This window comes from Protopterus annectens, chromosome 3.part1, assembly GCF_019279795.1.
Source record: "Protopterus annectens isolate FY-2018-M chromosome 3.part1, PAN1.0, whole genome shotgun sequence".
In the NCBI taxonomy this organism is placed as follows: domain Eukaryota; kingdom Metazoa; phylum Chordata; order Ceratodontiformes; family Protopteridae; genus Protopterus; species Protopterus annectens.
The window spans coordinates 1,229,759,084-1,229,786,364 of NC_056732.1; the positions used below are offsets into that span (position 1 = coordinate 1,229,759,084).

Here is a 27,281-nt window from a genome sequence, read left to right on the forward strand (position 1 = left end):
GTTGGGTGACGCTACTAGCATTAGCTGCACTGGGGAGCAATGCTATTATCATAATGATGACCTATGGTAGTGACACTATGACTTGCTCTGACAATAGAAGGCAAAGATTCAGAAGAGTGAGTCAGAGATGTAATTTAATAATTTATTTTTAAGTACCATTGTCTTATATTATGCGTACTGTTGTACATGTATTCTCAATAGTAAGTGATTTGTTTCACAGCTGCATGAACTGATTGGATGTTGCAGACTTGGGGAATGCCTCTCTTAGTAGCAAATACACATGATGTCTGTGTCAGTCAACTAGACAAATGTGACTGGGCTTGTAGCATATGGGCATGCATGAATTTATTGCTATTGTGTCACCTTTCTAGAAGTCCAGTTGTGAAAAAGTAGGAGGTGAGGCTATGGTCAGCTCTGCCTCTTCTGGCTACTAACTCTGGCACTGGTTTAACACTGGCCACCGTGTTTGCTTGTCAGTAGTGGGATAAAGGTCCTCATGCTGTAGGTGACATGCAGGGGGTCAGAGTTGCCCTATGTGTCTGCCTTTTAGAATAAATTGAAGGCTCCTCTCCTGACATGAACCAAAAGAGTCTCCAGTGGTCTCCTAGATTTCAGTTATGAAGGCAAGCCACTGCTGAGATGCACCAGCTACTGGATGGCTGCCTTTACAATGTGAAGAACTTTCTGGAAAGACTGATGGAATTACTTAACCAGCAAGGTCTACTAATAGGGCCTCTACCAGTTCAGACACCCTATAACATCTGCTTCCTATGTGAGAAATACATGATTGTGTTGGGTCTAAATGTTCGAAGTTTCAAACATCGAACATATAAAAAAAAAAGAAAGAAAAGGAGCTTACCTGACTGGTGTAAGCAGGTGCCCCGCTGCACGCCCCACACTCCACACTCTTTAAATATACCAACTCTGAGACCACACTATAATGCAGTAAAGGGAATATTTCCCTTTACTGCACTGTAGTGCGGTCTCGGAGTTGGTACCTTGCCTACAACAGTTTGTTTTGGGTTTCATTTTTTATTTTTTTAGTACATATGTTCAACATTTTATAACTTTGAACATTTGAATTCAATTTTATGATGTTCGAAGTTATAAAACTTCAGACATATAATATAGACCCGATTTTGTTGCCTATGATCATCGCAGAATATTGTTATGCCAGAACTCTATTCTATCCCTTTCGCAGTGTTTTCTATCCCTTGTGTGTCATTCCACATTCTTTCTTCATTGTTCAAACCTCCATATCACCAGTTGTTCACTCTTGATATTTATGTATGTGCCTATCCACTGTCCTCTTCATCCTTTGTGTGTACACAACCCCTGTTTGTTTGTGTTTATATTATTTGTCTGTTTCTTTCACTGCTGCTTGAACTTCTGCCTGTATTTCCTCCACAGCATTTCCTCAGTACCTTTCTCATCTAGTCTTCTTTTGGTACAATTACAAAAATGGCTCCAACCCCCAGAAAATGCCCTTCCTTTCCCCCACCACTTCTGCCCTATGCCTGCACCTCTGTGTTTACCTGTGCTTGCTGTACTCCCTATTCCTTCTTTCATGTCTATTCCATTTCCTCCTTAAGTATATGCTGAAAAGGATAGCCATTACACTCTATGCACAAACATCGGTCTTTCTCTTGGCCTTTGTGCTCAGCTGTGTTGCCCTTATCGTAATGACCACCATCTAGTTACACCTATACTGTGTGCACAATGATTTGACTGTGCTGGCCTGCCTTAGCTGTGATATGCATCCCATTGATCATTTGTACTGCTGTAGCACTATTGCTCCTGTCATATAGAAACATAGCACTGTTTATCCAGATCCTAGTGTACCTTTGTTTTCTCATACTGCCTTTTGCTCAGTATGCAGGCACTATCCCAGCCTATTCCATCTCTGATTAGCTCTGTGACATTCAATCCAGTGATCTCTTTGTATATTAGCTCTGCAAATCCAAGCCATAACCTCAAACTACACAGCAAGGCTAAAATTTATCCTGTATTTTCAGAGTTAGCCTACTATTTACCTTACTAAATGACAAGAAAATAAAAAGCCAGCTGCGTATGACTAGTAAGAAACTTCACTGAAGTAATATTTTAATTGATGTGACACTGCACTTTTCTTTTGATTACAAATGATCCAGATATCTCATTTTATAGCACGCATTAAATACTTCAACAGACTTTAACCATACATACTTAGAAAAATAAATGCATGAAATCTTAGCAATTCCTCTGCTATGCTTTACTAGAAAAGTGAATATTCAAATAAAAACTAGCTGTTGCATTGAGAGTACATTAGGTCCACAGAACAGCAACTTGTCAGGAAACACACCACCATGAGGACCTCTTGATGTTTACTGCAGAACTTAAAATATGCATCCCTGTGTATCTTCATTAATGTTTGACTAAGGGATTATGTGACCTCCTTTTCTTACTATATGCAAATGTACAGAAATCTCAATTCAGATATTCCTTTCAGCCTAAACATGTCATACTTCTGTATATCAATATATACTACTACAATATTCCAGCATACTGCATATTGAAAATTAGCCGTGGTGGTGCAGCGGTAGCATTGTCACCTCACAGTAAGAGGTTCTCCCGTTCGATTCTCGGCTGGAGCACCTTCTGTGTAGAGTCTGCATGTCCTCCCCTTCGTCAAGTGGCGTTCAAAAGATATGTGTGAATGGGTGTGCCTTCGTTTAAGGTTGGGCATCGAGCTGGCACCTCGGCACTGTGAAAATCTACTGCCAATCATTAGCAGACCGGAGTACCGCTGTCGTGACTCCTAACCGGGAAAAGCCGAAGGAACTGCATATTGAAAATTACAATACACTTTTTAATTTCTAGATAAAAATATCAACACAATTACCATAACAGTAGGTGAATTATAACATTTATTCAGCCCTTACATATGAAGAACGGTTACTAAGCAATTCTCTTTGGTTACCAATTTTTAATTTCTTCTAATGTAGAGACTACTTTTGTACATCCTATTACAAAGTGTATCTTTAATTTTACAGTATTTGCCACAAGTTCTATTGATAATATAGTTTATTTGGCCAATTGTACAAACTGTGAACATTTTTATATTGGGAAAATAAATCAAAAATTGAAAGAAAAATACAGTTACATCTATCTGAGATAAGAAGGGAAATAGCAATGCTCTATTTAAACACATTATAACAGATGGCAATGATGATGATGATCATCATCTTTCGGCTTTTCCCATTAGGGGTTGCCACAGCGGATCATCTCTTTCCATTTCTTCCTATCCTCTGCATCTTGCTCTGTCACACCAACCGCCTGCATGTCCTCTCTCACCACATCCATAAACCTTATCTTAGGCCTTCCTCTTTTCCTCTTACCTGGCAGCTCCATCCTTAGCATCTTTTTCCCAATATACCCATCATCCCTCCTCAGCACATGTCCAAATCAATGCAATCTCATCTCTCTTGCTTTGTCTCCAAACTGTCCCAACATCAGCTGACCCTCTAACATACTGATTCCTAATCCTATCCATCCTAGTCACACTGAGTGCAAATCTTAACATATTTAACTCTGCCACATCCAGCTCTGACTCCTGCCTTTCTGTCAGTGCCACTGTCTCCAACCCATATAACATAGCTGTCTCACTACCCACTTGTAGACCTTCCCTTTCACTCTTACTGGTACCCGTCTGTCACAAATCACTCCTGACACTCTTCTCCACCCATTCCACCCTGCCTGTACTCTCTTCTTCACCTCTCTTCCACATTCACCATTACTCTGAACTGTTGATCCCAAGTACTTAAACTCATCCACCTTTACCAACTCTACTCCCTGCATCCTCACCATTCCTCTACCCTCCCACTCATTTACACACATATATTCTGTCTTAGCCCTGCTGACCTTCATTCCTCTGCTCTCTAGAGCATATCTCCACCTCTCCAGAGTCTCCTCAACCTGATTCCTACTCTCACTACAGATCACAATGTCATCTGCAAACATCATAGTCCACGGGCCTCCTGTCTGATCTCATCTGTCAACCTGTCCATCACCACTGCAAATAAGAAAGGACTCAGAGCTGATCCTTGATGTAATCCCACCTCCACCTTAAACGGATCTGTCACTCCCACTGCAGTCCTCACCACTGTCACACTACCATCGTACATATCCTGTACCACTCTTACATATTTCTCTGCCACTCCCGACTTCCTCATACAATACCACAACTCTTCTCTAGGCACCCTGTCATATGCTTTCTCCAAGTCTACAAAGACACAATGCAACTCCTTCTGACCTTCTCTGTATTTCTCCAATAACACTCTCAGAGCAAACATTGAATCTGTAGTGCTCTTTCCTGGCATGAAACCATACTGCTGATCACTAATCAACACCTCCCTTCTTAACCTAGCTTCTACTACTCTTTCCCATAACTTCAAGCAGTAGTTACTGCAGCTCTGCACATCACCCTTATTCTTAAAGATAGGTACCAAAACACTTGTTCTCCACTTCTCAGGCATCCTCTGACTTTCCAAAATTTCATTAAACAATCTAGTTAAAAATTCCACTGCCATTTCTCCTAAGCACCTCCATGCTTCCATTGGTATGTCATCTGGGCCAACAGCCTTTCCATTCTTCATCCTCTTCATAGCTGTCCTTACTTCCTCCTTGCTAATCTGTTTCACTTCCTGATTCACTATCCCCACATCATCCAACCTTCTCTCTCTCTCTCATTCTCTTCATTCATCAGCCTCTCAAAATACTCTTTCCATCTACTCAACACACTCTCCTCTTTTGTGAGTACCTTTCCCTCACTATCCTTTATCACCCTTACTTGCTGCACATCTTTCCCAGCTCTGTCCCTCTGTCTAGCCAATCGGTACAGGTCCTTTTCTCCCTCTTTAGTGTCCAATCTCTCATACAACTCTCCATACGCCTTATCCTTAGCTTTCACCACCTCTCTCTTTGCCATGTGCCTCATCTCCTTATACTCATGTCTACTTTCTTCATCTCTTTGACAATCCCACTTCTTCTTCACCAGCCTCTTCCTCTGTATACTCTCCTGTACTTCCTCATTCCACCACCAAGTCTCCTTGTCCTCCTTCCTCCGTCCAGATGTCACACCAAGCACCTTTCTAGCAATCTCCCTTACTAGTTCTGCTGTAGTTACCCAGCTATTTGGTAACTCTTCACTGCCTCCCAGTGCCTGTCTTAACTCTTCCCTAAACTCCACTTCACAATCACCCTTTTTTAACTTCCACCATTTAATCCTTGGCACTGCTTTCACACTCCTCCTCCTCTTCTTGATCACCAACGTCATCCTACAGACCACCATTCTATGCTGCTTAACTACACTTTCCCCTGCCATCACTTTACAGTCTCCAATCTCCTTCAGACTGGTCCTCCTACATAGGATATAATCCATCTGTGTGCATCTTCCTCCACTCTTGTACATCACCCTATGCTCCTCCCTCTTCTTAAAATACGTATTCACCACAGCCATGTCCATCCTTTTCGCAAAATCCACAATCATCTGACCTTCTGCATTCCTCTCCTTAACACCATACCTACCCCTCACTTCCTCATCCCCTCTGTTCACTTCACCAACATACCCAGATGGCAATGATCATAGTTTCAAATTTAGGGTTATACAGAAGGTACATGCCAACTTAAGAAGTGGTGATATAGGTATTATAACTGAAATGACTGATACAGATGGATTAACTACTTTAGGGCAGACAGAACACCTGGATTAAATGTTAAGACAAGCATAAAACCTGTCCTGAAGTTTAAGAGAGATTTTTTATGACTTTTTATGATTTTTTTACCAGGCTGTTATGTAATGTTATATTGTGTGTTTTATATATATATATATATATATATATATATATATATATATATATATATATATATTATACTTTCTGAATTGGTTAACTGATTAATTAGAACCAGCTGGCAATTAGGTTTAGTATATACAGACTTATTGCAGTGTTGCATTTTTGTAGTAGCACTGACAAAGAGTTTCTTTTAACTCGAAACCTTTGCTGTTTTAATTTTGCATTTTATTAAAGTCTTGATGGTTAAGCCCTATGTTTGTTTATGTGTTGGGCTCATTTGGACACTACATAGAGTTTTGTTTTGCTTTAATTTCTTCAGGCACATACCTTATGTTAAAAGTTCTTGTTGAGGCTCAGTTAACATAGAATGATAAAGTGACATTTTCTAGAAGTTGTCAGACTTAATAACAGTCTCACTTACGGTTGTATATGCCATTTTACTATTACTATGTACATGGGTAAAACAGACTTTGTTTAGAGCTTTCTTTCCCAATTCTTGCAGCTGATTGTGGTAACTAGTGGTTTATGCTGTCGGTTGACTGTTTCACTGGAGATGACTTTGCAATTGCTGATTTTACTCCAGCGTACTTTGCCTTCTAGAAGGAATTCTACCTGATTTATATGTTGGCCATCCTTTTATGTGATCTTCTTGCTGTCTCTCTTGCTAAACCATGTATGTTTGGCCATTAACAATCCATTTGCCAGAGAGAAGTCTAGAATGACTTCTTCATTTCTGTTGCCAACCATATGTGGACCCAAGCAGTCCTTATATCCTGTTCTGTCTGACCCCAACTGCTGCCTGGATGAACTCTTTCCCTCACTATCACAACCCTTCTGTGTGACATAGGCCTTATGCTTACACTGTAGTCTGATTGCCATGAGTCTGTCATTAATTCTGATGACACATTGAGAGAAAAAACTGGGAGTGTAGAAGAGGGTACAATGATACTTTTTGAAAGTTCTAGAGATCAATAAAGATGATGCTTGTTAACAAGAATGCATAATGGCTGCATACTAGAGTGTGCTGACATCATGGGAAATTATAAACTGAGAAAACTCCATCAAACTGGTAGGGTATTGCTCAAATATTAAATGGAGTGGTAACAAGACAAGGAAATATCAGGGATTAGTAAGAGTGAAGACATCAAACCAGAATTAATGCAGTTCTTAACAAAGGCAAGATCTGAAATGACAGTTAAAAGGAAAATCATAAATAAAGCATACAGCACCTTAGGAGAATTTTTTTAAAAGTAATATAAGGAATGGAATCTAAAACTTAGAAAAGAACTAGGAGATAAAATGTGGGGCGAACTATGTATAACCAACATATATGCCACAAGGTTGAGAAAATTTAGAATATTTCCATGGAACTGCCTGCAGAGATATTTTTATACACTGGTTAAACTTGGAAAGACCTTCCCACACACAAGAGGGTGTAAGAGATATGAGGGCAATGAGAGAGTGACATGGGAGCATGTCTTTTGGGAACACAATGACATAGAACAATATAAAAGGAACTGAAGAGAATAACTTTGGAAATCTGAAGAGAAAAAAAAAACAACTCTGTCAAGAAAGTGTGTGGCTTTACTGAGGCACAGAAAATATACCCAGACATGAAAAGGCACTATTTTTATTATTTATGATAAGAGCTGAAAGGCAATTACAAAGAAATAGAAAAAATAAATGCTGAAAGAATAAAGGAGATGTAATTGATTGAAGGCTCAGGCCAAATCATGCACTCTCTTGTTAAAAAATGGATACTTCTGGAAAAAAAAATATTAAACTCTTTCAGTTAGACAGTTCTACGAATATTACCCAGATAATCTTGAAATAGCTCCGTCATGCAAGAAATGGAATATATCTTTTTGTACTATAAAGGGACTGACTGATATTGATGAAAGGATGCTTTGGTCGCTCGACTTTTTGTAAATATTTCAAAATGTCTATATAGTTATGAGCAGTAGGGAAAGTGTTTCAGATAAGGCAATATGTGAAATAACAGAAGTAAAAGACTACAGTCTATTTATAAACAAATATTGTGAGAGCTGGCTTTCTACATAAAAGTTGCTAAAACTCTATGATTTTTAGCCTAAGTTATTCTTCTAGAAACCAGCAAGGAAGTCAATAGTGTGCCACACATGGGGACTGCACATTTTTTCATTGTTGTTACTGAAGTTTTATAAATACACTTTGCTCATTGTTAAAAATCGAAGAGAAAAGAAAATTAGCTGATAAGAACTGAACTTATGATACACTTTACCTCAGTAGAAGTATAAGGTTACTTTATATAATTTGAATTTTATTTAAATAGTTTTATATCATATAGTCGTAAAAATGTCAAGCTATTCAGAGTACTTACAAGATCTTTGTCACTATAACAGACTGAGTTACTGAAGTAAAACTTTATGTAATAAAATTCCACATTTATTGGTAAACTTCTCTATAATTACTCAGTTGCCAGCATTTGGAATAAACTGCCCCTATACATAAGATCAATTTCTAATGCAAACTGTTCCAAAAAAAATTAAAGGACTATCTACTAGACTCTTGGACTTCCTCTTGTACTGACCTATCTTAATCTACCTCTATCTCTCCCCTCTTCTTTCAATGAACTCTTTCTTTTCATTCTCTCCCCTTTACTTTCAACTAATCCTCCTTTCTTTCATCCTCCACTTGTTCTAGAGACTAGGCTTTACTACAGTCTTTTCAGTCTACAAGTCTTGTAACAATATTTTCATGTACCATCTATGAGAAACTCTACAGTGACTATCTATAGGATGCATCACTGTGTGCTTACTGTTACACTGTATCTTATTAGCATCACCTTGACAATCTGTAGGATGATGAATTTCATCTTTAAGACTTACTTTGATGGGTCGATATCACGGTGTCGAATCGAGAAAATAGCGAATGGCTACAATATCAAAAATGCTATTCATCAAAATGTGTTTTGTGGGGTCGCGGTACAGTGGGGATTGGAATATTTACCCTTTCCTCACTGTAGTGTGATCTTGGAGTTGCTATATATAATTAGCAGGGGGTGTGGGGGGGTGCAGCCCCCACAAAACACATTTCAATGAAAGTACAGTTGTGTACACTTACCATAAATGTATATGTTCGAGTGTATTCACTGTTGCAGTCATTACATTTGGGCAATCCTGCTGGCAGGTTGCCCTCAGTCGTCCTGAATTCCAAAGTCTTGGGTCCTGCGTCGGGTGCTGTCACCTCTTCCCTGATGTCAGGTTGTCAGGGGTATAAAACATGCAGCCGACGCCATTTTCTTCAGTTTTTTTTGCCCCAGATGTCAGGTGCCCCCTAAAAGGGTAGCCAAATTTTATATATATATATATATATATATATATATATATATATATATATATATATATATATATAAGTACATGCATCAATATAAACTTTATCTTCATCTACAAGCAAATACACCACATAGGTTGTATAAATCAGAGAAGGAAAGATAAGTTCCAGAAGGAAAAAGGGGGATGGCGGGTGGGTAACCTGGACTGCAACAGTGAATACACGTGAACATCTACATTAGTGTATACAACTGTACTATGTTCTTCGTGTTTCACTGTTGCAGTCATTACATTTGGGTAGAGTCCCAAAGCTGTGGTTGGGTGGCTGGAACTAAACAGCATTAGAAGCGGCTATAATGCTTTGTAAAGGTGTGCACTGAACTTCAAGTAGCAGCCTCTAAAATGTCTTTGGTTGGTACTCCTCTGAGAAAGGCTGCTGAGGTGGCTGCAGCTCTGGTTGAATGTGGCCTAATGCCCTTAGGCACTGGCTTGCCATGCTGTGAGTAGTAGAAACAAATTCAGTGACCTATCCACTTAGAAATAGTCTGCTTGGAGATAGTCCTTGTGATCCTGCAGCATATGCCACTAGTAATTGCTCTAACTGCCTGAATATTTTAGTTTTGTCCAAATAGAATCTAAGCTGTCTGTGTACATCCAAAGAATGCAGAATTCTCTCCCCCTTGTTCTGTGGATTTAGATAAAAATTTGGCAAATGAATAGTATGGTTAAGGGCCACACACTGGACACCACCTTAGGCATAAAAGTTGGGTTTGTCCTCAGAGAGATCCTGTCTCGATAAAATTTTATTTATTTATTTTATTTATTTTACATTTGTTAACCGGGCTAGTCTAACTGGATATATTTACATTTTCAGTAGAGGCCCGGGGAGAAAAGCTCCGAACAGATATAAAAAGTATGAAATATTGTTACATCCTTAATAAAGGATTAATAAAAACAAAATAGAGAAACATACAATAAGTAAATATTACATACTAAAGGTATTACACTTGAGAAAAGCAACAGTAAAAATATTTACACTGAAGAAAGCAAAAACAAATGTAACACAGTAAGAATCATGTGCAAGTATTCACATCAGGTGGAAAGAGTTCGGCAGTAAGTTAATTAGAGTTTAAACAGTGTCAGTCTTGCTTACATGACTAAGCATTAAAATGTTTGGAAGTTTGGTTGGAAGAGGAAGAAATAGATGTGAAGAGGGTGGTTAGTCAGGGTTGCTACAAGGGTATAACCAGTGCATTTGGAGGTGTTTTTTAAATTTTCGTTTAAAGAGTGGCAAGGATGTGATTAGAGTTAGGTCATTGGGTAGCAGGTTCCAGTTTTTTCCTGCTGTGTTAGTAAACCAGCCATATTATTAGACTTTGTTATGCTAGCGAGGAGTTTGCAAGAAGAATGTAGGGAATTCAGATTTTTATAGGGGATTAAGAGCTTGGAGAGTATAGGGGTGTTATTGGGTTGATAAAATATCTTGTGGGCAATCATGAGTTGGGGTATTATCAGATGGTTTTGGAATTCCAGCCAGTCTAGTTGCCTAAGATTAAACCAGTGGTGGGTTCTAAAGGGATTGCCAGTAGCGAATCTGGCAATGTTATTATAGGAAGTTGCTAGTTTGTTAAGGTTAGTTTTCTTTAGGTTGGTAAAAATAGGTGAAGCGTACAGAAGAGTCGAGATTAGATGGGAGTGAGCAATCTTGGTTCTGGCTGCTGGGGTTAGGAAAGGTTTTATTCTATATAAGGAGCCTATTTTTCTGTTGACTGTTTTAATGGTGTTATTTATATGGTAATCAAATGTGAGGTTATTGTCAATAGATATTCCTAACAGTTTAGTGGTAGAGTCTGGAAAAATAATAGTGCCATTATTTGAAGAGATTGAGAAATCTATGGGGGAGGACTTGGTAGTGGGGGTAAACAGAATGAGTTTTGTTTTTTTGGCATTAAGAAGGAGGCAGCATTTTGCAAACCATGTTTCTACAGTGTTGAAAACATTTTGAGTGAGAGAATATAGTTCAGATGGAGAGGTTGCTGAGCATATTAGTGTGGAATCATCTGCATATTGAATGCAGGTAGCTTGAGGAATTGATACATGGAGATCATTGATAAATAATGAGAAAATAAGTGGTCCAAGAATGGAGCCCTGGGGGACTCCTATGGTGATTGGCAAAAAGGATGAAATATGATTATCCCAGATAACTGCTCGTTGCCTGTTGCTGAGGTAGGATCTGAACCATTTAACAGCCTGAGAGTCAAAGGAAAGAGATTCAAGAATATTGATTAAGAGGGTATGGTTTACCATGTCGAAAGCTTTACAGAGGTCAATACAGAGTGCCAATGAGAGGATGTTTTTATTATGGTTTCTATTTATGGTATCTGTAAAGGATAGAAGTGCAGTAGTGGTACTGTGTGATGGCCTAAAGCCATGTTGACAGTTTGCTATTATGTTATTTTGAGAAAGATGCTGTAGTAGTTGTTGGTGAATGCATTTTTCCATATTTTTGCTGAGGGTGATAAAAGAGCAATTGGCCGATAGTTAGAGTAGTCATTTGAGTTCCCACCTTTATGTAATGGGATAATGTGGGAGATTTTCCAAATATCTGGAATGGTTCCTTCTTGGATTGTCCTGTTTATAAGGATGAATATAGGACAGGCAATTACTTTGGCTGCTTTTTGGACATATTAGGACGGTAGCTGGTCAGCAGAAGGAGTGCATGGCTTGAGTTTTTGAATAAATTTATAGATGAGAGTAGTATAGATGAGTTGTAGTTTGAATTTAGGTAGAGAGTCTGGTGAGGTGGTGGGAAAGCTTGAGTTATCTGGAATAAGTTGACTAGCTAGAGATTGTATGGTCTCAGTGAAGAAGGAGTTAAAGGTATTTGCAGTTTGATGGGGGGTATTTGGATCTGCATCAAATGGGGTGGGTGTTCGGGAGTTATCTGGGGAAAGGAGCTTATTAATGCTAGACCAGAACTTCTGAGGATTATTTTGGTGAGTTTGTTCGAGTTTACAGTAGTAGTTTTTTTTATCTTCAAGTACTGCCTTTTTTGTACTATTTCTGAGCTGCCTGAAATGTAGATGATCAGAGATATTTCTGTTAGCTCTCCACTCAGCCCAAACTTTGTTCCTAAGCAAAATTGATGTCTAGTTTCATTAGTAAGTCATGGGGCTGGGTTAGACTTCATTCTAATGGACCGTTTAGGAGCATGGTTATCTAGTATAGATAAGAATTTGGAGTTAAGATACTTCACAGCCTCTTCAAGTGGAAGGGTTTTTAAAGGGTTCCAGTTGCAGGCTTTAAGCTCAGCTTGAAATAATTCTGAGTTAAAGTGTTTGGTAGAGCGTGCTGTCCTAGAGGATGATAAAACGTTCCACAGCCACAGGTTCCAAGATGAAAAAATGATAAAAGGTTCCACAGCCATGAGAGCCTGTAGCTCTGACACTCATCTTGCAGAAGTTATTGCTAGAAGCAGAGCTGTTTTCCAAGATAAAAACTTTAAATCCGCAGTAGCAGCTGGCTCAAAAGGAGGTAGGGTGAGTTTTTCCAAGACATAATTGAGGTCCCATGCAGGTATTGGTGATCTCCTTGGAGGCCTTAAATTTTTGGCTCCTCTGAGGTACTGCCTTAATAAAGGATGAGAAAAGAGTGGTGGCTCTGTATTGTAATGAGCCAAAATGGCAGAGGCATGAATTTTAATTGATGAAAAAGATAGGCCTTTGTCCAGCATCTCAGTTAAGTATTGCAAAATCTGAGGAACATTTGGTACAGCTGTATCAGTTCCTTGAGCTTGGTTCCAAGCACAAAATCTCTTCCATTTCCCTGCATAGGATTTTCTAGTACTAGGCCTTCTGGCTTCCAAAATGACATCCATCACAGCTTTACTGAGAGATGTGCTTTGTATGGCTACATTATCCGCCATGCTGCCAGGTATAGAGTCCTGAGTTGGCTGTGCAGAATCTGATTGTTTTGTTGGGACAGTAGATGAGGTATTTGAGGTAAGGTCCAGGCTGGGCATTGAGACAAGTTCCTTAAAATTGGATACCGGTACTGGCGGGGCCAGTCTGGGGCAATCAGAATCATTTTTGTTTTTTTCTGTCTGACCTTTAGGAGTATCTTGAGGAGGAGAGGTAGTGGAGGAAAGGCATATACTGATAGGTTTTTCCAGCTGAAAGATAGGGCATCCGCTTTCCATGCTTGTCTGTGATAAGTCCTTGTGCAGAATCTTTTTAGTTGACAGTTGTGAGGAGAGGCAAATAGATCTATGTCCGGGCATCCCCATTTCTTTGTTATCATGCTGAAGACTTGTGGATCCAGGTGCCACTCATGGGGATCCATGAGGTTTCTGCTTAGTTCGTCTGCCAGAGTATTTTCCTTTCCTGGCAGGAATTGTACCTGCAGATGTACTTGGTAAGTCAATGCTGTGTCCCACAAAGTCATGGCTAGTGTGCAAAGGGGGTAAGAATGTGTGCCCCCCTGCTTGTTTATATACCACATGACCGTGGTGTTGTCTGTCTTTATCAAAAAGTAGCATCTCTTTTTGACTGATATTTAGATGCATCTGGTTTGTGGACCAGGTGCCCTGAATGCCTCTTCCTGCCATGTGTGCCCCCCATGCATAATCTGATGCATCCGTTGTTAGGTTCTGCCTGGCTGGGGGTAGTGAGAATGGTTGTCCCTTGTTTTGGTGACAAGCCTTTTCCCACCATCAAAACTCCTGTTGCAGGCAGGGAATGAGAGTAATCATAGTTTCCAGGCTGTGGCAATGCTGTATCTAGACACTTTTTAGGTACCATTGAAGTTCCCTCATATGCAGTCTTGCATATGGAATTAGTAGGGTGCAGGATGCCATGAAGCCCAAAGCCTGCAGAATTTTTCTTGCAGATAGCTGGGCCTTTGTTGCCATTTCCTTGAAATAGGTAGTCAGTTGCCTTTGTTTGTCTGGCGTGAGATAAGCCATCTGGGCGGTTGTATTTTAGCTTGCACCCAGGAATATTATCTCTTGAGAGGGTACTAGTTTTGATTTATTTTCGCTGACTGTGTACCCTAGGCATGTTAAAAGTCTTTTCACAAACTCCAGATGCTGTAGTAGAATGTCCTTGTTCTCTGCTTGAATGAGGCATTTGTCAAAGTAAGGATATATTTGTATTCCTCTTTATCTGCAGAAAGCAATTACTGGTGCCAGGCACTTTGTGAAGACCCTGGGCACAGTAGATAAGCCAAAGGGCAGTGCAGAGAATTGGTAATGCTTTGAGCCAGCCTTGAATCTGAGGTATCTTCTGCATGCTTGTCTGATTGGGACATGCAGGTATGCCTCTTTTAGGTCTAAAGTCACGAGCCAAGCCTTTCTGCCCAGCATGGGTAGAAGCTGCTGTAAGGTCAACATCTTTAATTTTGGCATATCCAAGAAAGTGTTTAGAATAGATAGGTCTAGTACTGGTCTCCATGCTTTGTCCTTTCTGGGTACCAAGAACAGTCTTGAGTAAAATCCTTGTCCCTGTTCTTGTTGTGGCACTTGTTGAATAGCCCCCATGTCCATGAGGGATGAAACTTGTTTTTGAGCATCTGCCCATTGATTTTTTGGCAGATCTGGCCAACCGTTTGCCCTTGGCAGGGTATGGAAGTGAAACTTGTAGCCTTGTGACACTATGTCTAGAACCCATTTGTCTTGGGTTATAATGTGCCAATTTTGTGAAAAAAGTGCTATTTTTCTCCCTAAGGGTGCTGCCAGAAGATAAGTGCTTGGTGCAGGCAGGGGGAAGTCATTGGGACTGTTTCTTGTAGGGTTGTCATTTGTCTTCTCCACTTTTGGAGGTATTAGCACCCCATTGCTTAGACCTGTACGAACCTTGTGGCTGAAATCTGCCTCTAGGGTGTCTGGGTCTGCCCCTTTGAGGTCTGTCTGACACTGGAAAGGACCAATTCTTCTTTATAGGCCAGTGTCTGCTAAACCTAGGTGGCTGTACTTGTAAAAAATCTCTGACCATTTGCATAGGTTTAGCTTTGTCCTCCACTTTCTTTAACACCTCTTCTGCCTTAACACCAAACAAGGTATCATGCTCTAATGGTGAATCTAATAATTTAGCTTTGACATGATCAGGCAGATTTTGTTCCTTCAACCAAGCATGCCTTCTAATTACAGAACCCGTCACTGCAGCCCTGCAGGCGGCCTCCAGAGAATCAAAACCACATTGCAAAGTATGCTTTCCCACTTGTTCAGCTGCATGCAATAAATCCTGCATTTCTTTGTTTTCGGCACATTCAGAATTTACCAACATTTTTTGTTTAAGCAGTGTCATAACATATTGCTGATATTTGAGCATATGAAACTGGCAGTTTGAGGCTCTTATAGCCAAGGTAGCAGATGTGTAAATCTTTTTTCCCCATCTATCCAGTGCCCTAGAATCTCTGTCAGAGAGGGTAGGATTTTTTGCAGTGGAAGCCTTAACCCCTTTGGGACCCTGAGAAATAGTTTCTGGGTCTGCAGCAGAGTTTTTAAAAAGGAATTTATGAGAGTCAGGAACCCTGTAGTATCTGTTGGGCTTAACAGGAGCTGGAGGTAAGGAGTCAGGGATCAGACTAGACTCTGAAAACACATCATCAACAATGTCTAACACAGGTGGAATAGCTAGAGGCCTGTGTTGAGGCAGTAAAAGGAAGTCCCTGAGTCTCTTTTTAGATTCTGAATAATCTTGGCTCTCCCAGTGGAAATGCTCCCTCATGGTATGCAGGTTTCACCAAAAGAGTAGTCCTCAGGAGGAGAGGCTGAAGGAATAGATTCTTCAGCATCAGAATCCTCATGGGGGGAAGTGAATATTCTTGATCAGAAGAGGAACCAGAGGAGATAGAAACCTGATCTGAAGATTCATAGTCTGTCTCTTGCCTAGGTCTCTTATCAGGAGGGGGTTGGGAACCCCTGATCAAGGTAATTAAGTCTTAGGCCATTTTGAGCATTTGTTTTTTGGGCATGGAAGCCTGTCCTTGTGGCTGATGCACTTGTTTCTTTGCCTTTAAAGGTGCTTTAGTCTTTGCTTTTGAAGCTGTAGTCAGTTTAATATATAATTGTTACGGTCTGAATACACCCTCAGAAGCTGATGCCTGCTCAGCGGCTCCAGACCCATCTAAGGGAATAGTCTCCGAGGCTACAATACTTTGAGTTTCCAGTGGCCTGGCCGGCTCCACGTGGGAGTCAGTGGCAGCCTGCGACTCTAAAGTAGCAGGCATCAGGGGCTGCGAAAGCACCTCACTGAGAACCGGCGAACCAGGGACTGGCTTAGGAGAAGCTTCATCATTGGTTTTGGACCTCGGTTGCCTGTCTTTTTCCTTTTCTTTGCGTTTGTTATGAACTCCGGTAGTCGGATGGTGATCCGACGACATTGTGTAATTAAATCTGCAGCCGAAATAGCTTAATGCAAAATCGTACTGATGCTTAATAGTGCGTTTGTTAAATCTAGCACAAAAACGACTATTTGAAACGTCGTGGTCAGGGCCTAGGCAAGGAATACAGTAGGAATGAAAGTCCTTATGAGGTATTTGCTTCCCACAAGAAATACAATTATTAAATTTTTCTGACATCGGTCTGGAGTAAGAAAAATGTTTCCCCAATGGGGTACTTAGCTTTTAATGAAGACTTTGGATCTGAAACTCGAACACGAAAATCTCACTAGTCGGCCGACCGGCACTTGCGAACTGCTTCAGGCACCGTGCGGCAAGAAAGACTGAAGAAAATGGCATCGGCTGCATGTTTTATACCCCTGACGACCTGACGTCAGGGAAGAGGTGACAGCACCTGATGCAGGACCCAAGACTTTGGAATTCAGGCTGACTGAGGCAACCTGCCAGCAGGATTACCCAAATGTAATGACTGCAACAGTGAAACATGAAGAACATCGGCATTTTGATATTGTAGCTGTTCACTATTTTCTTGATTCGAGAACGTGATACAGACCCTGCTTTGACTATGTGTCAGATGAATGTAAGTGACCACTGTTTTATTGCATGTGACTACTGCTTTATGTATTTATACCTTATCTACCTTTTGTAGATTTTCTCCTCGGGTCGCTGCTAAAAAAGGGCATCTGCCCAGTCGGACTAACCCAGTAAACAAATGTCAAATAAATAAATAAAATAAATAAATATTTTATCTGCCTGTAAGTGATAACAAGTCAAAGTTTCATACAGCCACAACTGTAGCTGGAAAGTACCACTTGTATCAGCTCACCTACCTATCTACCCAGTTAACGTAAATACAATCATTGCAGTACCTAAACTGAAAAATGAGTTAAAGCAAAGGCAGGGTTAAAATCCAGATATTTAAGATTCTTGGATATTAGCAACATTATATAACTTAAACTTGCTACAGGTCACTTACTTTGTCCTTTGCCAACCTTGCATCCTTGTGAGAGGCTTTCAGTAATGTTTGGATGACACCGAGAGCTGCAGCTGGACGAGCCACTGCATAATGCAGAGGTAACTGGTCATTTGGCTACAGATAAAACAGAAAAGCTAAGCATGAGACAAAACATAACGCACAATACCACCACTAAAAAATATAACGTGCCAGAATGCTAACCAATACAATGCATATTACAAATGATATTATAAAACCTCATCTGTTATAGAAATAATATTTAATACAAGATGAAAGTAGATCCCTAGATTTTCTATAAGTATGTAAAACCAAGTCATAAAAACTAGAAAGGGGTGGTGAATAATGACTGCTGGGATTCACCATGGCGCTTTTCACAAACCTCGTGAAAAAGATGTCATTATAATATAACATGCATTCAACATGCACTCCCTTCTCCTCTTTGGTATAGCTCTGTTCAATAGCCCACCAAATCCCTTCATTATAGGAATCTGCCATTATTTGTGGAGAGCTAACACATGCACATGCAAACCACACAATGATGACTATTTTCACATCTTATACCATGAATGTTCCTCCTGTTTTTGAAGAACAGATCTTTGTTGATGTGCAATTTCTGCCCCTAAAAAGGTTACACCTCTGAGCTTTATTGACTTTCATATGATATTTAAAAACCTCTGTCATATTCCCTTTGCATTTCTCTCTTTTCCTCACATACACACGCATTAATTTCCCCATCAGTCCGGTAGTATGAACCTTATACCATTTTGGTAGACATTGGCTGGTTACATCCTATTTATGTGCCGGTAAAGTTGAGCCTTCAGAAATGCATTGGTGCTAAATATCTTATCAATTTTATCTAAAGAGGAATAATGACCTTCATTTCTGCTGATCCTTCACTTTTTGCATCTGAGGATCTCCAGTCTGTAGTGTATTTACACAATGACTCCCCACATGTATGTCATGTGACAAAATACTCCAAACTCTCTTTCAGTGTTGACAGTATAACTCTCTGTAATGTGTATTTTTTTTCTTTTGTTTGTCTTCCAAACTGCACTACCATACCTTACATTTAAGATACCATACACAGCCTTCAATTTTACAATGTCTGGTTTCAAATTCTACACTTTTGTTTAATCCACTTTTTTAGCTTTATGTCTTTTCAGAGATATATTTGCAGTGTCATATATGCAACATATACATTTATAAGGGTTAATCTTAGCAGTGACCCCTGCAGACCTTGACTCCAAGCTCCTCTTTTTATGCTATGGACACGGTTTTCTATCATCCCTGTGATATGCTGTGCAGTCACCTTTTACACATTCTACCATTATGGCAATCAAAAAGACAACAGTTTAACTTCCATTTTAATCCTGTGGATGGCTAAAATCCAGATGAACTTTGTTCCCAGCACCATCCTGGTGTGTTACATCACTCACTCAAAAACATCTGTAAGACTTATGTGGCATATTCGGTTTGCTACAAATCTAGGCTGACTAGGGTCCTTCAATCACAGGGTATTAGACAAATCTTTAAAGAGGTTTTATCATTTTTGCTACTGGAGAAATTAGTTCAGCCTTTTTGTACTTTTTCCTCTTGCTTCTACTCAGCTTATCACAAAGCCAAGCAAAGCATCAGCAATGTTTTTTGGTTGTTTGGACAGAAGGCTTTGACAAAATGGGTCAGAACCCAAGGACAGTTTTAATTAACAGAAATTAAATGATACAGAACAACAAATATGACTAGGGTTAGTTAAACCTGTACTTGTTCTGTCTCATGAATGTTTTAGATATTAATTCAAAACATAAAAGAGTTTCTCATTATGAACTTAGATTTATCCATTTCTCCAAGAGTCCTGGAAATACTTGGATCAACAGAAACAGGAAAAATAAGGCAACATATGGGTTCACATCAGTTTACTACCTGAAAATAAACATTTCTTTTAATATGCCATACAATGTGACATGGCATTTCCCTGTATAATAAATGAAAAAGAAATGTTGGCCTTAAATAGGCAGGGAAATTTGAAAACAAAGGCTAAAGATTGTTCCTCCAAAGCATCATAGTACTCATTGGACTATGTCCTATAATTCCACCAATCAGCTTCATTTTTTTAAGAAAAAGGACAAGTCCAGATCAAAAGTAAATGATCAGCAATAACACATTACCATACATTTCATATGGGTCTAAGATTAAAAGTATATCCATTGAACAATAGCATAATATAAAAGTTGCATGTTATTATTTCTCATGCTTAAAGTTCTGAGTAACAGAGCACCAATCAGTGATTTTTTTGTTTAAGCCTGATGCCCAGTGGGGACAACTCTGTATATTCTCCTCCCATATAGGATGAGAGCTGAATTCTTCTGTTAAGTGTGCTATCCCATACACATACATTTTTAAATATTATTTATTTATTCCTATACTTAGTTACATATTAATCTACTTACTTGGTTGTTTTATATAATCCAAACAAGAAGATCAAACTGGGCATAACAGTTTTTTTTTCAGAAGAAACTGAACTCTCTTATATTTCCTGTTACCGGAGCACTGTTAACTGGCAAACATTCTCCATGCAAAATATCTGTTTGCATTTCTTCAAAAATATTTCTTCTGTAGTTATAATCTCCCTTCTAGGCCCTGCAGTACATCCTCCTTACTGTAAACTATGATTTCACTCACCTCCCCATGAGTAAAATATCTTTCTGAAAGCTTACTATTTCTCTTAAAATTCCCCTAACCGCTACTATACTTGCCAAAGTTACCATCTTTAAACCAAATAAACTGCACAGTCCGGGTGAATAGGAAAGAATGTACTCTACTTGTGAAAAATGCCAAGTAGTCACACGGGGGAACCAGAAAAAGTAAAATAAACCAAAATTGCAGTAAGGCTGTGATAAAAATCCAGTCAGAATAAAAGTAAAAAACATTTAATACAAATTATAAACAAAATAAGAATGAAAGTTAAGCACTTTTGTCCCTCATCATTTTAAAGGGGACTTTATCAGAACTGTATGCAAATGCCTTAATATGTTCTACATAACCTTGTTCACTTCAAGCAATTCAAATCTTAAAGGTACAGTTATAACAAAAATAAATACATGTTATACAACTAATGAAGCACTGGTAGCACAAGTAAAAACCTTAGAAAAAGGACATATTTATCCAAATTATTGATTAAAATCATTAAATATGTACTAGAAAATGAAAACAATGCATATATATGCTACAAAAATGTATAAATTGAAAGTATGATAAAACTCTAATACTCTTAAATGCCTTTTGAGACATGTCCATTCTTAAATGATAGGTGGCAGGGGCAATAAGACCTTGCGAACACAAAATGGAAATTGCTTGCTACACCCCTGGGTAGAATAACCATAAAATGTATATTAAATAGTAAACAAAATAATAACTAAGACAAGAAGTTTAAGACCAAAATAAAACAACTCTGTAATTTTGCTGCTCTTAAGGACAGGGTATAACAAATATTGTCATTAATATCTGAAGCACAGGTGGCATCCAGTTTTAGCTACCAAAAGAATTCTCAGTATTCTAAATGAGTGTCCCATGAGCCTGCCCTTTGGGTGTATGCCAACCAAATCTCAAATGCCAAAAAAAATGTTTTAAAATTTCCACATTGTAGAGAATGTTTATGGTGTTGTTGGTGTCTGCTGTTCTAATGTCATACGTGTGTTCAGAACTCCTTTTTCAGAGTGTATGCTCTGTTTTCCCTACACAGAAGGCTGAACAGGTATAACATTAAGCTAGGTACACAACCCTTATAGAATTGCATGTTCCCTTGCAAAACAAGATCTTGGTCAACATGCTGTTGTCTAAAAAGTAAACAGGCATTAGTAAAAATATATGGGCATCGCAGGAAAGCTCCACATCTCCTAGTCCAAACATTGTTTTTATAAATGTCAGAGGAAGCTGGAGGCCTCTCAAAAACTGACTTCAAATTTCTACCAACTTTATATGCAAAAACTGGTTCTTCTCCCAGTCTTTTAAAAACTTCTTCATTAGTCTTAAAAATATTCCAGTTATTTCTGATTACTTTACACTAACTAAGATTCATTGTGGTATTTATGGGTAAATGCTCTACACCAAGAATTAGTGTCCGTAGCATTGTTGTTAGAAATTTCACTAACAACAGAAGTGTTACTTAAAAGGGGTTTAAACTTATACCATCTGTGTTGATTAACTTTAGTAATAATCTTATTAATCAAAGGTCCCTGGTAACTTCTTTCTAAAAACATCCTTCTCAGGTTGTCACATTTAGACACATATAAATCATTGTCAAAAATCATATGAGCTAGTCTAATAAACTGCTCCTTAACAATATCCACTTTCGACTTGTATGGGTGATGACTAGAAAAATGTAAATACAAGTTACCGAACGTGGAGATCCTGTACATAGTAGAGTGAAAGTGGTCATCCTTTATACCGATTGTCATATCCAAATAGCTAATGGATGACCTCTTGAAAGAATAATTGAATTTAAAGAAATTTGTAGTGCTGTTCAAACAGGCCAAAATATCATCAAGTAGTTAATCACCACCCTTCCGTAAAATGAAGATGTCATCCAGGTAATATAGATATTGCACACAGTGTTATGTGTAAATTTTTGTTTGTTTGTATCTTTTGGCTTTTTCCCGGTTAGGGGTCGCCACAGCAGAACGCCAGTCTGCTAATGATTGGTAGTAGATTTTTACGTACCGAGTTACCAGCCCTGATGCACAACCTTCACGTATTTACGTATGCCTCCACACAGAAGACGCTCTAGCTGAATATCATTGTTAAACTCATAATTCAGCACCCAGTTGTACAAAACCAGGTTCCCGTAGGTGGGGACACATGCTGCACCCATCGCTGCTCCATGCACTTTTTTATAATACTCCCCCTTGAAGTATAACAAAATATTGTCTAACACTAGGCCCATAAATTTGATAAGTAAGCTAATATCCAAGCCAGCCAAAAAGTCATAACCTAAAAGTGCCTCACTAAAAAAATCTATACCCGCTTCTTGTGGGATACAAGTAAATAAATCAGTGACATCTATGGTCAAAAAATAGGTTCATCACAAATGAATCCATCTTTAAATCTGCAAAAAAAATCCCAAGAATCCTTCAATAAATATGTAGTGTAAGAAACAATAGGATTGAACTTTCTGTCAATAAAAACTGCTAAAAGATAAGTCTTGGAGTTCTGGGCTGCTACTATAGGTTGCATTGGTGGACACCTGAAATTCTTATGAACTTTAGGTATACAAAAATGTTAAGAAAAATAGGCTCCATAATTCTTAAAAAATTGAACAGTTCCTGAGAAATGATTCCCTGTTCATATAAGCCTAACAGCTGAATGTCAATCTTCTCATAAGCCACATTGACTTCATTTTTAAATACAAGGGAGTATGTGTTAGTGTCTTGTAATAATGTAAACATCACACTGGTGTAGTTAATAGTATCAAAAATAACAGTCCCTCCTCCCTTATCAGGCTTCATAAGTCTAACACTTCTGTCATAAGTGAGGTCTCATAAAATATTCCTCTGACTGATAGTAAGATTTTGATCATGGCGAAGTCTTGTGTTTTTCTGTAACTTATAAAAATCATTTTCACAGGCTTTCTTTAAGGTCTGGACAAGGGGATGTGTAGGAAGAACAAGGGTACTTTTCCTCCTAAGGCTAGTGAAAGTACTAGTGTTAAAGACATTATGGTGATTGAAACTGACTGCAAAATTGAGTTTCCTGGTGTAAATCTTTAGATGTGATGTTGTCAGTCTCGCCTTTATTCTCATTTGTGGATTGGATCTGATCCATCAGATTCATCTCAGCCGTTTTCAAAAGCTCAAGGCCTTCAGCAAAGCTTATGGACATTCTACCTTACCCATAATGCAGTTCCCTACATCCCTCAGATCTCGTTTGTCACTGAACAAAAGATGTGGTCCTCTTAGGAAGCTCTGGGCTAAGTGCAGTTTTTTTTTTTTTTTTTGTATATTTCTTGTTATTTCTAGTTATTTTTTTTTACTTAATCCTTGTTCTAGACACTAATTTACAAATTTCCTTACCCTTTTATGTCTCTTTTAGTTAGAAGGTGTTCTTCTGGCTGTCAGTGTTGTTCCCTCTTATTAGATCCTCCCACATCTGTTTAAGTTAGAGGACATTTGTTTTTTTTTGTTTGTTTGTTTGTTGGGATGAGTGTGATCTCACTTTTTCCCTTTTCTCAATGTCTGTTTAAATTAGAGGACATTCTTTACCTTCTACTTTAAAAATCCTTGGATCCAACATCTGCCCTGAGTGCTTCTGCTCAGTCAGAGTGGGAGACCTCTAAGACTCGACACTCCCCGGTTGAACCTGGAGAGTGGGTTCGGATATCACCGGATCTGACCCTGCCTCTCGGAACTTCGGAATGGGTGAATTTGGATCCTACCTCTGCCTCAGGGTGTCTGTCCTCTGCACTAGAGATGCCCTTAGCTCCAACTCCCCTCTTGTTGGATCCGGGGTTTTCTTTGGATCAGGGTCGGAGTGCCTTTGAGTTTATGAGGAGGGTAATGACTACATCCCAGTCTCAGACACAGTCTATCCAGGATCTTCCTTCCATTTCTGAGCCAGTGACTTTGCCTTTTCATGTACCCCTTTCACAGGACTGCAGAGACCCCAGGCCTTTGGATGTCCAGCAAGTGACCCTCCCCTTTTGAAACTTACCGAGATTACCCCACTGAGGAAGTCCCCCTGAAGAGGACTTGCAAGAGGAAGGATCTGGACTCCCCAGAAGAGTCAGTCACATCTGACACCAACCTTGATGATGCAGAAGGGTCTCCACAGTCACCTCCTGAAGATGTCTCCTTTGGAGAAATCCTTCAAATGTCAAAACAGTGAGGTGACTGGCAATCCACAACCCCTTCAGCTGAAGAGTTGGTATTCCTGAAGGCTTTTGGGTCTTGCCCTTCCACCTCTTGGGTGACTCCTCCTTTCAATAATCTTATTGATTTAATCTCTCAGAAGGCTTGGGAGACCCCAGACTCCATAGAACCAATTCCTAGGATGCCAAATAAATATATCACTGCCCCTTCGGATAAGCCTTTGCTCACTAAAGGTGTAGTAGTTAATGCCATGGTCATGGTGGCAGCCACTAAAAATGAACTTTCTGAGACCAGTTCCACTATCCATCCCCCAAATAAAGATTCTAGAACTATGGATAGGAATGGGAAATGTGTCTTATAGTCAGCAACCTTCGTCTTATGGTCACTGAACTACTTAACTCATTTTACTAGGTTGCAGAGTGATCTGATAAAAGAGCTATCACACTTCCTCCAAGGAGCTGTAGCTGAAGCGGTGACAGATAAGGTGACCGCCCAGCTCGCCATCCTAAACTCAGTCGTAAACTGTTTTATAAGACTCATCTTATATGTAGCAGATGGAGTGAGTAAGGCAGTGGGTTCAGGCATCTCTCTTAGGAGGCAAGCCTAGATGCACCTTTGTGATTTCATGAAGCCTTTCAAGTCTTCCTTCATTAATGCCCCCTTTTGATGGCTCCTTTCTTTTTGGGTCCAAAGTAAAAGAGACGCTAACCAGGTGTGAACAGGAAAGCAAGACCTTATCTGTCATTGGAGTACATTCTTCCACACCCACCAGACCCTCTCCCAAAGGTCAAAGAGGTAGTGGAAAGATGTGGTTCAAAAAGTCACAAAGGTCTTTCCAAGACACACAGGGTAAAAGTTTCACTACAGGCAGAAGAGAGAACAATAATGGAAGATGCCACCCTCATGGCAGACAAGGCCTGCAGAATCAGGACTCTAGAGAATCGTTCTTTGGTAAACCTTTTCAGTGTTCCTGAAGGGGTGCCTGATTGTCCACCTCTGGAGGCAGTTGGGGGACTACTGTCTCTGCCATAGCTGGCCTTAGGCATAGGTCAACTAGGCAGCCGCCTAGGGCACCGGTCTAGCAGGGGCACTTTTCCAGTATTTATTTAATGTAGTTAGACCAGGATGGGGGCACCAGGTGGTGTAGTGGGGGGCGCTGTGGAGCCCTTTTGCCTAGGGCACCAGTTGACCTAAGGCCGCTCCTGGTCTCTGCACCTTCATACCTGGCTAAGATTAACAAATAACAGATGGGTGCAGGACATAATATGCATTATGTCATTCCCTTTTCCTTCCCCATTCCCAAAAACAAAACAGTTTCAGACATTCCACCCAGTCAAAAGGAACAAGCAACCTTAGAAATTCAAAAGTTGCTAAGAAAAAGAGTCATCCAAGAAGTCTCCACAGACCAGAGAGGATTCTTAACTTACTCAAGATTCCTTTTAGTTCCAAAGAAAACAGGGGAGTGGAGACCCATCCCGGATCTCAGCATTCTAAACAAACTGATGAAAAAGAACAAGTTCCGGATGGTGACACTGCAGTCAATACTTCCTTTTTTGGGAAAAAATTATTGGATGTGCTCTACAGATCTTCAGGATGCATACTACCATATACAGATGGAAAGGCAGTCCAGAAGGCACTTGCACTTCTGGCTAGGAGCCAGTCACTTCCAATTTTGAGCTCTGCCCTTCAGTCTCACTACAGCTCCCAGAGTGTTCACCAGATGCATGGCAGTAGTCACGGCTCACTTGAGACATCAAGGAATCTGTGTGTTTCCATATCTGGATGAATGGCTCATAACCACCCCAACCACGCATCTTCTGCTACAGGCCAAGGACCACACTCTTCAACTCTGTTTCTCTTTAAGGATTACTATAAATTATGAAAAATATGTTCTAGAGCCATGTCAAAACTTGGTTTTTATAGGAGCAGAAATAGACACAAAATGTATGATAGCAAAACTTCCACAAGACAGAGTGGATGATTTTCAGTTTGATGCAAGAATGCTGATAAAAAAAAAACAAGTTTCTGCCAAGCTAGTTCTTCAAGTTCTGGACAAAATGACCACCTCAATTGTCTTTATTCCTTTAGCTCATCTCCACATGACAATACTTCAATGGTTGCTTTCAACATTTGTACATAAACGTCCTGGTCTGGTACATAAATAAGCAAGGGGGAACCAGATCTTATCCCCTTGGTCGGGAAGCCCTAAGGGTCTGGAAATGGACCAGCTCATCCAATCACTTTCTTATAGCAATGCACATCCCAGGGAGGTCCACCATAATAGCAGACAAATTGAGCAGAGCCATACTGTGGCCACATGAGTGGTCCCTCAATCAAAAAGTTGTGGAAGAGATATTCCAGAAATGGGGCCAGCCTTGCTGTGACCTTTTTGTTTCGCCCACCAATGCCAAATGCAGCAACTACTTTGCCCTGATCCCCCCTCCGAGGGAATCCCCAATGGATGCACTTGTTCACGATTGGTCCCCAGGACTTCTTTATGCCTTTCCACCAATTCCTCTGATTCCCAAACTACTTCAGAAAGCAAGCTTGTTGAGGATGGCAATAATACTAATTGCTCCCTATTGGCCTTGACAAATTTACTTCCCCTTTCTCTGGCCTCATTGAGGACAAACCATGACTTCTGGACCCCTATCCAGATCTTCTGATCCACCCATCAGGAATGGTTCATCCCAATCTAAACAACCTCAAACTGACAGCTTGGCTGTTCCAGTTCCCCTGATAGCCAGGTTTCTTCCCTTTCCTCTCCTGTAAGACACATTTTAATTTCATCACATAAGTCATCTACATGAAAACCGTGCAAGGGAAAATGGAAGAAGTTTGTTTTATGGGCTAATTCTAATCAGATTGATCCCTTTACTGCTCTCATTCATTTTATATTGGACTT

General features: G+C 39.7%; 1 protein-coding gene across 1 annotated transcript in view; it reads right to left on the minus strand.

Moving 5' to 3' along the window:
* LOC122797762 (serine/threonine-protein phosphatase 6 regulatory ankyrin repeat subunit A-like) overlaps positions 1-27,281 on the minus strand; it is a 2,341,865-nt gene that overhangs the window by 1,802,162 nt on the left and 512,422 nt on the right. Inside the window, exon 4 of the mRNA XM_044066284.1 lies at positions 17,517-17,630. Coding sequence (XP_043922219.1) covers positions 17,517-17,630 — 114 coding nt within the window. The remainder of the gene's footprint in view (positions 1-17,516; positions 17,631-27,281) is intronic.